The sequence below is a fragment of the Zalophus californianus genome, chromosome 1, assembly GCF_009762305.2.
Source record: "Zalophus californianus isolate mZalCal1 chromosome 1, mZalCal1.pri.v2, whole genome shotgun sequence".
Lineage (NCBI taxonomy): Eukaryota > Metazoa > Chordata > Mammalia > Carnivora > Otariidae > Zalophus > Zalophus californianus.
In genome coordinates, this window is record NC_045595.1 from 25335128 (window position 1) to 25348722 (window position 13595).

At 40.3% G+C, this 13595-nt stretch overlaps 1 protein-coding gene across 2 annotated transcripts in view; it reads left to right on the plus strand.

Moving 5' to 3' along the window:
- APPL1 (adaptor protein, phosphotyrosine interacting with PH domain and leucine zipper 1) overlaps nt 1–13595 on the plus strand; it is a 46428-nt gene that overhangs the window by 12249 nt on the left and 20584 nt on the right. For both annotated transcript variants that reach the window (XM_027583969.2, XM_027583968.2), the window contains 3 exons: nt 9867–9954; nt 10552–10593; nt 11367–11425. In XM_027583969.2, coding sequence (XP_027439770.1) covers nt 9867–9954; nt 10552–10593; nt 11367–11425 — 189 coding nt within the window. The remainder of the gene's footprint in view (nt 1–9866; nt 9955–10551; nt 10594–11366; nt 11426–13595) is intronic.

A 13595-nucleotide genomic window follows, 5' to 3' on the forward strand; every position in this document is an offset into this window, starting at 1 on the left:
TGCTGTAAACATCAGGGTGCATGTACCCCTTCGAATCCCTACATTTGTATCTTTGGGGTAAATACCCAGTAGTGCAATTGCTGGGTCGTAGGGTAGCTCTATTTTCAACTTTTTGAGGAACCTCCATCCTGTTTTCCAGAGTGACTGCACCAGCTTGCATTCCCACCAATAGTGTAATAGGGTTCCCCTTTCTCCGCATCCTCGTCATATGCTTAGCTTTTTGAGCCAGACTGTTTCCCACAGGTCCTGCACACTTTTACATTCCTACCAGTAATGTAGTGTTCCAGTTTCTCCACATGCTCACCAACCTTACTATTTTCATTTATATTTTTATTATAACCATCAAAGTAGGTATGAAGTGGTATATCATTTCAGTTTTTATGTGAATTTTCCTAATGACTAATGATGTTGAGCACCTTTTTCTATGCTTATGGGCCATTTGTATATCTTTGAAGAAATGTCTATGATAGTACCCCCTCCCCATCCACAGGAGATACATTGCGCCCCCCCCCCCCCCAGTGGTTGCCTGAAACCATGGATAGTACTGAACCCTATATATATTACGTGTTTCCCTATACATACATACATGTGATAAAGACTAATTTACAAAATGGGCACAGTAAGGAGAAAGGGGAACCCTCCTACACTGTTGGGAATGCAAGCTGTTGCAGCCACTCTGGAAAACAGTATGGAGGTTCCTGAAAAAGTTGAAAATAGAGCTACCATATGACCCAGCAATTGCACTACTGGGTATTTACCCCAAAGATACAAATGTAGGGACCCGAAGGGGTACGTGTACCCCAATGTTTATAGCAGCAATGTCCACAATAGCCAAACTATGGAAAGAACCAAGATGTCCATCGATAGATGAATGGATAAAGAAGATGTGGTATATATATACGATGGAATATTATGCAGCCATCAAAAGGAATGAAATCTTGCCATTTGCAACGACGTGGATGGAACTGGAGGGTATTATGCTGAGCGAAATAAGTCAATCAGAGAAAGACATGTATCATATGATCTCACTGATTGAGGAATTCTTAATCTCAGGAAACAAACTGAGGGTTACTGGAGTGGTGGGGGGTGGGAGGGATGGGTGGCTGGGTGATAGACAGTGGGGAGGGTATGTGCTATAGTGAGTGCTGTGAATTGTGTAAGACTGATGAGTCACAGACCTGTACCTCTGAAACAAGTAATACATTATATGTTAAAAAAAAAGAAAAAGGAAGGGAAAAATGAAGGGGGGGAATCGGAGGGGGAGACGAACCATGAGAGACTATGGATTCTGAGAAACAAACTGAGGGTTCTAGGGGGGAGGGGGGTGGGGGATGGATTAGCCCGGTGATGGATATTAAGGAGGGCACGTACTGCATGGAGCACTGGGTGTTATACACAAACAATGAATCATGGAACACTGCATATAAAAGTAATGGTGTAATGTATGGTGATTAACATAACATAATAAAAAAAATAAATAGCATCTGGATAGCTCAAAAAAAAAAGGGCACAGTAAGATTAACAAAATGAGAGAATAACTACTAATAAAATAGAACTATAACATACTGTAATAAAAGTTCTGTGAATGTGGTGGGTGTGTCTCTCAAAATATTTTACTGTGCTGTACTCACCCTTCTTGTGGTGATGTGAGATGATAAAATGCCTGCGTGATGAGATGCAATGAGGGGAATGACGGAGGCATGTGATGTAGTCTTAAGTCTACTGTTGACCTTCTGATCCTATGTCAGAAGGAGGGTCATCTGCCCCAGGACTGCAGTTGATCGTGGGTAACTGAAACTGCAGAAGGCAGCACTGTGGGTAAGGAGGGGGGTAATTATTCAGTACTTTGCCCATTTTTCAGTTGGGTGGTGTATCTTTTATTATTGAGTTTAAGACTACTTTATTCTAGATACAAGTTCATTATCATATATGTGATTGGCAAGTATTTCCTCCCTTTCTGCAGGTTGTGTTTTTATTTTATATTTTTTAAGTAACATAAATGTTTTAAAGTTCAATATTTATTGGGACCTCTTTGTTTGGCAAAAATGTATCTAAGTTTTGGCTGACTAAACGCCACAAGGAGTGTAAATAGTGTTCACAGGGTCAATCCTAAACTCCTCATCATAGGGAGCGTGAGGACCTAGCAGGAAACAGGCAGACTCTTAAAAGTTATGTGAAACTGGAAAGAGCTAAAGATTTTTAGGAGTTCTCGGTCTCACAGCTTTGGCCATTCAGGGAGATAGCTGCCATTTTGTTTTCTTTTTCTTTTCTTTTCTTTTATTAGGTTATGTTAGTCACCATACATTACATCATCAGTTTTTGATGTAGTGTTCCATGATTCATTGTTTAACACCCAGTGCTCCATTCAGTACGTGCCCTCCTTAATACCCATCACTGGGCTAACCCATCCCCCCACCCCCTCTGCTCTAAAACCCTCAGTTTGTTTCTCAGAGTCCATAGTCTCTCATGGTTCATCTCCCCTTCTGATATCCCCCCGTTTATTCTTCCGTTCCTGCTATCTTCTTCTTCTTTTTTTTTTTTTTTAACATATAATGTATTATTTGTTTCAGAGGTACAGGTCTGTGATTCAACAGCACTCACCATAGCACATACACTCCCCTCTGTCTATCACCCAGCCACCCCATCCCTCCCACCCCCCACCACTCCAGCAACCCTCAGTTTGTTTCCTGAGATTAAGAATTCCTCATATCAGTGAGATCATATGATACTTGTCTTTCTCTGATTGAATTATTTTGCTCAGCATAATACCCTCCAGTTCCATCCACGTCGTTGCAAATGGCAAGATTTCATTTTCTGATGGCTGCATAATATTCCGTTTTATATATATACCACATCTTCTTTATCCATTCATCTGTCGATGGACATCTGGGCTCTTTCCATAGTTTGGCTATTGTGGACATTGCTGCTATAAATATTGGGGTGCACGTACCCCTTGGGATCACTACATTTATATCTTTGGGGTAAATACCCAGTAGTGCAGTTGCTGGGTTGTAGGGTAGCACTATTTTCAACTTTTTGAGGAACCTCCATACAATTTTCCAGAGTAGCTGCACCAGCTTGCATTCCCACCAACAACGTAGGAGGGTTCCCCTTTCTCCACATCCCCGCCAACACCTGTCGTTTCCTGACTTGTTGATTTTAGGCATTCTGACTGGTGTGAGGTGGTATCTCATTGTGGTTTTGATTTGTATTTCCCTGATGTCAAGTGATGTGGAACACTTTTTCATGTGTCTCTTGGCCATTTGGATGTCGTCTTTGCAGAAATGTCTCTGTTCATGTCTTCTGCCCATTTCTTGATTGGATTATTTGTTCTTTGGGTGTTGAGTTTGATAAGTTCTTTATAGATTTTGGATACTAGCCCTTTGTCTGATATGTCATTCGAAATATCTTCTCCCATTCTGTCGGTTGTCTTTTGGTTTTGTTGACTGTTTCCTTTACGGTGCAAAAGCTTTTTATCTTGATGAAGTCCCAATAGTTCATTTTTGCCCTTGCTTCCCTTGCCTTTGTGATGTTTCTAGGAAGAAGTTGCTGCGGCTGAGGTCAAAGAGGTTGCTGCCTGTGTTCTCCTCTAGGATTTTGGTGGATTCTTGTCTCACGTTTAGGTCTTTCATCCATTTTGAGTCTATTTTTGTGTGTGGTGTAAGGAAATGGTCCAGTTTCATTCTTCTGCACATGGCTGTCCAATTTTCCCAACACCATTTGTTGAGGAGACTGTCTTTATTCCATGGGACATTCTTTCCTGCTTTGTCGAAGATGAGTTGACCATAGAGTTGAGGGTCCATTTCTGGGCTCTCTATTCTGTTCCATTGATCTATGTGTCTGTTTTTGTGCCAGTACCGTATTGTCTTGATGATTACAGCTTTGTAATAGAGCTTGAAGTCTGGAATTGTGATGCCATCAGCTTTGCTTTTTTCCTCAACATTACCCTGGCTATTCGGGGTCTCTTCTGGTTCCATACAAATTTTAGGATTATTTGTTCCATTTCTTTGAAAAAAGTGGATGGTATTTTGATGGGGATTGCATTAAATGTGTATATTGCTCTAGGTAGCATTGACATTTTCACAATATTTGTTCTTCCAATCCATGAACATGGAGTGTCTTTCCATTTCTTTGTGTCTTCTTCAATTTCTTTCATGACTATTCTATAGTTTTCTGAGTATAGATTGTTTGCCTCTTTGGTTAGATTTATTCCTAGGTATCTTATGGTTTTGGGTGCAGTTGTAAATGGGATCAACTCCTTAATTTCTCTTTTTCTGTCTTCTTGTTGGTGTACAGAAATGCAGCTGATTTGTGTGTATTTTTATATCCTGCCACTTCACTGAATTTCCTGTATGAGTTCTAGCAATTTTGGGGTGGAGTCTTTTGGGTTTTCCACATAGAGTATCATATCATCTGCAAAAAGTGAGAGTTTGACTTCTTTGCCGAATTGGATACCTTTTATTTCTTTTTGTTGTCTGACTGCTGTGGCTAGGACTTCTAGTAGTATGTTGAATAGCAGTGGTGATAGTGGACATCCCTACTGTGTTCCTGACCTTAGGGGAAAGCTCTCAGTTTTTCCTCATTGAGTATGATAATCGCTGTGGGTTTTTCATAGATGGCTTTTATGATATTGAGGTATGTTCCCTCTGTCCCTACACTGTGAAGAGTTTAAATCAAGAAAGGATGCTGTACTTTGTCAAATGCTTTTTCTGCATCTATTGAGAGGATCATAGGGTTCTTGTCCTTTCTTTTATTAACGTAGTGTATCACATTGATTTGCGGATGTTGAACCAGCCTTGCAGCCCAGGAATAAATCCCAGTTGGTCGTGGTGAATAATCCTTTTAATGTACTGTTGGATCCTATTGGCTAGCATTTTGGTGAGAATTTTTGCATCCACGTTCATCAGGGATTTATATATATTTTTAAGATTTTATTTATTTGAGAGAGAGAATGAGAGATAGCACGAGAAGGAAGAGGGTCAGAGGGAGAAGCAGGCTCCCTGCTGAGCAGGGAGCCCGATGTGGGACTCGATCCCAGGACTCCAGGATCATGACCTGAGCTGAAGGCAGTCGCTTAACCAACTGAGCCACCCAGGCGCCCCTCATCAGGGATATTGATCTGTAATTCTCCTCTTTGATGGGGTCTTTGTCTGGTTTTGGGATCAAGGTAATATGCTGGCCTCATAAAATGAGTTTGGAAGTTTTCCTTTCATTTCTATTTTTTGGAACAGTTTCAGAAGAATAGGTATTCTTCTTTAAATGTTTGGTAGAGGGCGCCTGGGTGGCTCAGTTGGTTGGGCGACTGCCTTCGGCTCAGGTCATGATCCTGGAGTCCCGGGATCGAGTCCCGCATCGGGCTCCCTGCTTGGCAGGGAGTCTGCTTCTCCCTCTGACCCTCCCCCCTCTCATGTGCTCTCTCTCTCTCTCTCTCTCTCTCTCTCTCTCTCTCATTCTCTCTCAAATAAATAAATAAAATCTTAAAAAAAAAAAATAAATGTTTGGTAGAATTCCCCTGGGAAGCCATCCAGCCCTGGGCTCTTGTTTGTCGGGAGATGTTTGATTACTGCTTCAATTTCCTTAGTGGTTATGGGTCTGTTCAGGTTTTCTGTTTCTTCCTGGGTCAGTTTTGGTAGTTAATACATCTCTAGGAATGCATCCATTTCTTCCAGATTATCTAATTTGCTGGCATAGAGTTGCTCATTATATGTTCTTATAATTGTATTTCATTGGTGTTGGTGTGATCTCACCTCTTTCATTCATGATTCTATTTATTTGGGTCATTTGTCTTTTTGAGAAGTCTGGCCAGGGGTTTATCAACCTTATTAATTCTTTCAAAGAAGCAGCTCCTAGTTTTGTTGATCTGTTTACTGTTCTTTTGGTTTCTATTTCATTGATTTCTGCTCTGATCTTTATTTCTCTTCTGCTGGGTTTAGGCTTTATTTGTTGTTCTTTCTCCAGCTCTTTTATGTGTAGGGTTAGGTTTACTTGAGACCTTTCTTGTTTCTTGAGAAAGGCTTGTATTGCTATATACTTTCCTCTTATGACCGCCTTTGCTGCATCCCAAAGGTTTTGAACAGTTGTGTTTTCATTTTCATTTGTTTTCATGAATTTTTAAAATTCTTTAATTTCCTGGTTGACCTATTCATTCTTTAGTAGGATGCTCTTTAGTCTCCATGTATTTGAGTTCTTTCTGACTTTCTTCTTGTGATTGAGTTCTAGTTTCAAAGCATTGTGGTCTGAAAATATGCAGGGAATGATCCCAGTCTTTTAGTACCGGTTGAGACCTTATTTGTGACCTAGGATGTGATCTATTCTGGAGAATGTTCCATGGGCACTAGAGAAGAATGTGTATTCCGTTGCTTTGGGATGGAAAGTTCTGACTATATCTGTGAAGTCCATCTGGTTCAGTGTGTCATTTAAAGCCTTTATTTCCTTGTTGATCTTTTGCTTAGATGATCTGTCCATTTCTTTGAGGGAGGTGTTAAAGTAGTCTACTGTTATTGTATTATTGTCGATGTGTTTCTTTGATTTTGTTATTAATTGCCTTATATAATTGGCTGCTCCCATGTTAGGGGCATAGATATTTACAATTGTTAGATCTTCTTGTTGGATAGACCCTTTCAGTAGGATATAGTGTCCTTCCCATTCTCTTATTACAGTCTTTGGTTTAAAATCTAATTTGTCTGATACAAGGATTGACACCCCAGTTTTCTTTTGATGTCCATTAGCATGGTAAATGGTTTTCTACCCCCTCACTTTCAATCTGGAGGTGTCTTTGGGTCTAAAATGAGTCTCTTGAAGGCAGCATATTGATGGGTCATGTTTTTTATCCAATCTGATACCCTGTGTTTTTTGATTGGGGAATTTAGCCCATTTACAGTCAGGGTAACTATTGAAAGATATAAATTTATTGCTATTGTATTGGCTGTAAGGTGACTGTTACTGTATATTGTCTCTATTCCTTTCTGGTCTATGTTAGTTTTAGGTTCTCTTTGCTTAGAGGACCCCTTTCAGTATTTCTTGTAGGGCTGGTTTCATTTTTGCAAATTCTTTTTGTTTGTTGGAAGCTTTTTATCTCTCCTTCTATTTTCTTTCTTTTTTTTTAAAGATCTTATTTATTTATTTGACACAGAGAGAGAGATAGCAAGAGAGGGAACACAAGCAGGGGAATGGGAGAGGGAGAAGCAAGCTTCCTACGGAGCAGGGAGCCCAACGTGGGGCTCGATCCCAGGACCCCGGGATCATGACCTGAGCCGAAGGCAGATGCTTAATGACTGAGCCACCCAGGTGCCCCTCTCCTTCTATTTTCAATGACAGCCTCGATGGATATAGTATTCTTGGCTGCATATTTTTCTCGTTTAGTGCTCTGAATATATCACGCCAGTCCTTTCTGGCCTGCCAGGTCTCTGGATAGGTCTGTTGCCATTGTAATGTTTCTACCATTGTTGGTTACAGACCTCTTGTCCGGAGCTGCTTTCAGGATTTTCTTTGTCTCTCAGACTTGGAAGTGTTACTATTAGATGTTAGGGTGTTGACCTATTTTTATTGATTTTGAGGTTCTCTTTGCCTCCTGGATTTGATGCCTGTGTCCTTCCTCAAATTAGGGAAGTTCTCTGCTATAATTTGCTCCAGTATATCTTCTACCCACCTCTTTCTTCTTCTTCTGGGATCCCAGTTATTCTAATATTGTTTCATCGTATGGTATCACTTATCTCTCGAATTCTGCCCTCGTGATCCAGTAGTTGTTTATCTCTCTTTTTCTCACCTTCTTTATTCTTCATCATTTTGTATTCTATATCACTAATTCTCTCTTCTGCCTCACTTATCCTAGCAGGTAGAGCCTCCATTTTTTATTGCACCTCATTAATAGCCTTTTTGATTTCAACTTGGTTAGATTTTAGTTCTTTCATTTCTCCAGAAAGGGATTCTCTAGTATCTTCCATGCTTTTTTCAAGCCCAGCTAGTATCTTTAAAATCGTCATTCTGAATTCTAGTTCCAACATCTTACTAATGGCCGTATTGATTAGATCCTTGGCAGTTGGTACTGCCTCTTGTTCTTTTTTTTTCAGGTGATGTTTTACGTCTTGTCATTTTGTCCAGAGGAGAATAGATGAATGAGAGAACAAAATGCTAACAGGGTAACCAACGACCCCAGAAAAATATACACTAAACAAAGCAGAAGAGACCCGAAACCAGGGGGAAAAGAAAGGGAAGAAAAGAAAGGAAAAAAAAAGAATATGATCAGGCTACACACTTGATTTTGGGCATATTTCAGTCTGTTAGAAGAAACTGCCTCCCAAAATTTTAAAGAAAAACATATATATGTACAAAAATAAGGGTAAATATGATGAAGGGATGGAATGTGACTGTAAAGATGAAAATTATAAAAGATTTTAAAAAAGGGATTGAGAAGATAGTTGAAAAAGGGAGAAAGAAAAATTCAAAAAAATAGAAAAAGAAATAATAAATTTTAAAAATTAACTTTGAAAGACTAAAGAATCATGGGGAAAAAAGCCATGAATTCTGTCTGTTGTATTTCCCTAGTGCTGGCGTTCTGCCATTTTCATTGATAGGTAAACTTGGTCTTGGCTGGCTGTTCTTGCTCATCTTCTGGGGGAGGGGCCTGTTGCTGTGGTTCCCAAATGTCTTTGCCGCAGGCGGAATTGCCCCACCCTTGCCAGGTCTGGGCTAAGTAATCTGCTCGGTTTGCTCTCGAGAGCTTTTGTTGCCTGCAAGCTTTCCCTGCAGCTTTGGAGGATGAGAGTGAAAATTTCATAGCGGCCTCCCAATCACCGCCCTGGAGGAGCCGAGAACTCGGGGCCCCACTCCTCAGTGCGTCCCCAGAGAAAAGCGGTCAGTCACTCCCATCTCCCCGATCTCTGGCCGCACTCCGTGCTCACCCGGCCTGTAACCAAGCGTTTCTATCTCTGGCACCCGACCCCGTGTGGAGTCTCCAAACCCAGCAGATCCCTGCGGTGCGCTCCTGCGCTGCTCCTCCCCGGGGAGGAAGGGGAGTCTCCCCGGATCTGCCGTTTGTTGGGTCCCTCTTGGAGAAGCCATGGCCTGACTGTGCCGTGGATCACGGTTTATGGCAACCCCGGGCTGAGAGCCCACTCCTCGGCTCCGTCTCTGCAGCCGGCTTCCCTGCTCCAATGCCTGGGAGCTCTGCCGCACTCAGGCACCCCCGGTCTTTCTGTGACCCCGAGGGTCCTGAGACCACACTGTCCGAGAGAGGGTTCCACCTGCCGCTTAGCCACTGGAGCAATGTCCCTCAGTGAAGCAGACTTCTAAAAGTTCTGATTTTGTGCTCCGCCCCCTCCCCCGCCGTCTATCCTCCCGCATATCACCTCGGATTCACTTCTCCGCACGTCCTACCTTCCAGAAAGCGGTCGCTTTTCTGTTCAGAGAGTTGCTGCTGTTCTTTTCTTCGATCTCCTGTTGAGTTCGTAGGTGTTCAGAATTGTTTGATCCCTATCCAGCTGAATTCCTGGGACCAGATGAAAGCCAGGTCTCCTCCTCCTCCGCCATTTTGCTCCTCCCTGCCTCCCCCCGTGTTTTTACTTTCTTGATACATCCTTTGCACAAAGTTTTTAATTTTGATGAAGTCCAGTTTATATTTTCTTTTGTTTGTGCTTTTGGTGTCATATGTGAGAAACCATTGCCTAGGTTATCCTGTTTTTTTCTAAGAGTTTTAAATGGATTCTTTTTTTTTTTTTTGCTGTATAATATTTTATAGTATATCACATAATTTTGAGTGTTCTCTTATGTAAAATGTATCAACATCTATTAGATTTTAATTTATAGAACACTGGCTAAATGTCTCTGTATAGTTATTTATTCAGCCCTTTTGGTCTTCCTTTTACTAGCTTAGCTCTTGTCATGCAGTACTTTCAACGCAGCTTGCTGATGCCATGATGTTTCCCATTACTCAGTTTAAAGAAAGAGATCTAAAAGGTAATGAAGTCAAGTTTATGTTTACTTCCATTAGCCATCAGATCAGTACTTGTAAAGTGCATATTGCTATATACCTTAACCATTTCTGACTGCAGCTTATACCACTTTAATGTGTCACTGGATATTTATAGGAGCTCGTGCTAGATGTTAAACTAGATACAGAAGAATACTGATATGAATACAGTGTCACTTCCCTCGAAAAAGCCTAGAGAAGGAGATGGGTAAAATAAGTAATTATTGATATTCTCTTATAATTAGGGAATGAGCAAGGTACTATGGGGGCTCAGGAGGGTGTCAGAAAGGTGTCACCAAGGATGTGACATGAACACTGAACAATGAAGAGTCATTTTTGCCAGGAGAAGAGAGTCATTGTTCTGTTAGAGGGACTAGAAAGCACAAAGGTATGGGTTATAGAAATACGTGTCTTGTTTTGTGGTTGATGAGAAACTCTGTGTGGCTGCAATGTTGGATGTGTTGGGTGTGACAGGAGACCAATCTGGAAATAGATCATGCTAAAGATGTTGGACTTGAGCTTTCTAAACAGAATTTTAGATATTTCATAAATATGCTAAATTGAAACTTCTTGAACTTTTCCAGAAATATTGACATTAAAGGAAGTGTTTCAGATTGCTAGTAATGGTAAGTTCTGAATACTTTACACAGTTATTTCTCACAGTGATGCATTTCTTTATCAACACAAATCTGGCCATATTCTATGTAATAATTGAAAAAAAGTGAACCTAAGTAAAAGTGCAAGTGAACATTATGTAAATCAGTGCTATTTTTAAGTTGCACTATTTGTGCTATAAGAAAAATTTAAAAGGAAACCAAATCTTGTGGTTTGCTATCTTAGTAATACCAGAGGAGTTGATATAATATTTTCCCTTCCTTGTTTTTGTATCTATTCTAAAATTTTCTTTAATGAGCATTTGCTGTTTTTGTACTAAAAAATACTTTTAAGGGCACCTGGGTGGCTCAGTCGGTTAAGCTTCTGCCTTCGGCTCAGGTCATGATCCCAGGGTCCTGGGATCGAGCCCCGCATTGGGCTCCCTGCTCAGTGGCGAGCCTGCTCTCTTTCCCTCTGTAGCTCCCCCTGCTTGTTCTCTTGCTCTCTATCAAATAAATAATAAAATTATATCTTAAAAAAAAATACTTTAAAAAACTTTTAGTGGAATACAGTCTCCTTAGAATTAATTTTTTTTTTTTAGCCAATATAATAAGTAGAAAGATACTTCATGGCAAATTTGTGGGACCATTTGGGTGGAGTGAACTATGTGTTAAAGAATTCTTATTTTGAGAATTCTTGCTTTAGCATATTTGTTGAAAGATGCACATGTGAAGACTATTTAAAGCATTTATAAGTTGGGTAAGGTACTGTTATATTATTGTTAATAGTTATTTCTGTTTTCCAGATCATGATGCTGCAATTAACAGATATAGCCGGTTGTCTAAAAAAAGAGAAAATGACAAGGTGTGATACATACTTGCTTCATTAGTATCACAATTAACAATTGTTTCATTAGATTTTTCTTCATTAGTTTTTTCCTGTTTAAAAACAGTAGCCTGCCCATTACTTTGTATGTTTTGCTACATTGCCCTTAGTTTATTCTTCCCTTCTAGTTGTTTCAAAGCCTTTCTTATAATTATCAGACAGTTAATAATTGTCTCTTTGAACAAACTGTTTTTCTGCTGACAAAATTTGATAAGTAAACAGAACTATTCCAAAAGTGTAATTGATGCCCAGTATATAACATTGCCCCCTTTTGCTTTGTGTTTTGATAACATTGTGTGTGTTCTGGTTTTATTTGACCATGTATGTATTCAGAAGTGTCTTCTGAGATAAAGTAGTTAAAAAGTTGGATTGTTGCATAGATAATTGAATGAAATTCTGTTATGAGGCCCTCCTTATTTACAGGGAATATATATATATGTATATATATAGTTTTTGATACTTCTCCAAATCCAGAAATATTTCACTGTATTTTGGGAGAAATGCATTTGAGTAAAGAACAAAGAATAAAATATTAACAAGTTCATCTAGGTGCTCCTTAAGCTCATTTTTTCCTTAGTGCCTAATCCAGGGTTTGATGACAAGACGTCCACTAAATGTTAGCGAGTGAGATGGTCTGTGTTGTTGTCTGCAGCCTTGGCCACAGCTGCTGGTAGGGGCACTGTGATCACTTGGGGGAATCCAGGACTGGGGACGATTTACTGTGCAACAGCTACTATGACCCAGTAAAGGGACTACCTTAACCATTTCTGACTGCAGTTTTCACAAAGTTCAGTACAAAGAGCTTTCCATTTCTTTCTTTCTTTTTTTTTTTTTTGAAGATTTTATTCATTTATTTGACAGAGCACAAGCAGGGGAGGGGTAGAGGGAGAGGGAGAAGCAAGCTACCCGCTGACCAGGGAGCCCTATGTGGGGCTCGATCCCAGGACCCTGGGATCATGACCTCAGCCGAAGGCAGATGCTTAATGACTAAACCACCCAGGCACCCCGAGCTTTCCATTTCTAATTTTAGTTCACTGATTACTTGATGGTGCAAATATTAATAAAAAACATACATTTTGAGATGTACATTACTTCTTTACTTTGCCTTAGAGAAATAGTTAAAGGGTCTAGCTATGAATTTCGTTGTATTTTACATTGCTTCTGGCTGTTCCAGTTCCGTTGTTTTTATTCCAGGTAGTTTAAAAAACATTTTACCAATTTTATTTTTTTTAATTTTTTTTTTTTAAAGATTTTATTATTTGAGAGAGAGAATGAGAGATAGAGAGCACAAGAGGGAAGAGGGTCAGAGGGAGAAGCAGACTCCCTGCTGAGCAGGGAGCCCGATGCGGGACTTGATCCCGGGACTCCAGGATCATGACCTGAGCCGAAGGCAGTCACTTAACCAACTGAGCCACCCAGGCGCCCCATTTTACCAATTTTATTTGAAAATATTTTGAGCATCTGCTGTACGTTGGTTATCATGGGGTCATAGTGTGAATAGGCTCCACTTCTAGCCTCAGGGAGTGAATAATACGTACTTAATCGAAGGCTTCCTGTGTGAAGGCTGGAGTAGATGCCAGCGTACAAGGATGAAGAGAAACCGTGAGTTAACACTGAGTTAAGTACAATTAATAGCAGTCTTAACAAAATGTTGGGAGAGCACAAGCAAATCAGCAGTTAACTTTGGTAAATTGGGAAAGGCTATACTTTTAGGAGGTGCTATTTGCTTGATTGAAGATGAGTGAACACCACTGGTTTGGGATTGGGGAGAGGGCATTCCTGGAAGAAAAACAGTCTTTGTAGAAGCACATGGTAGACACCGGAGAACGTAAAGCTTAAGAGCACTGGCTCTGGAGTCACACTGCTGGAGGACAAATCTCAGTTTTGCCACTTATTTGCCTGAGGTCACACCCTGGTTACTTGATTTCAAGCCTCTATTTTTCTATCAAAACAACTGAGTAGTTGTGATGATGAAATGGGATAATACACGCAGGGTACCTGGCTTGTAGCAAGTTTTTTAAATTCTAGCAATAATTATGATACTGGCATGTGTCTGGAACATAGGATATCTTTGGGGAGGTATGGCAGAGATACAAGAAAGTAGTTTGAAAGTAGTATGTCAGTGACTTTGAAATTTGATTTAGAGTGA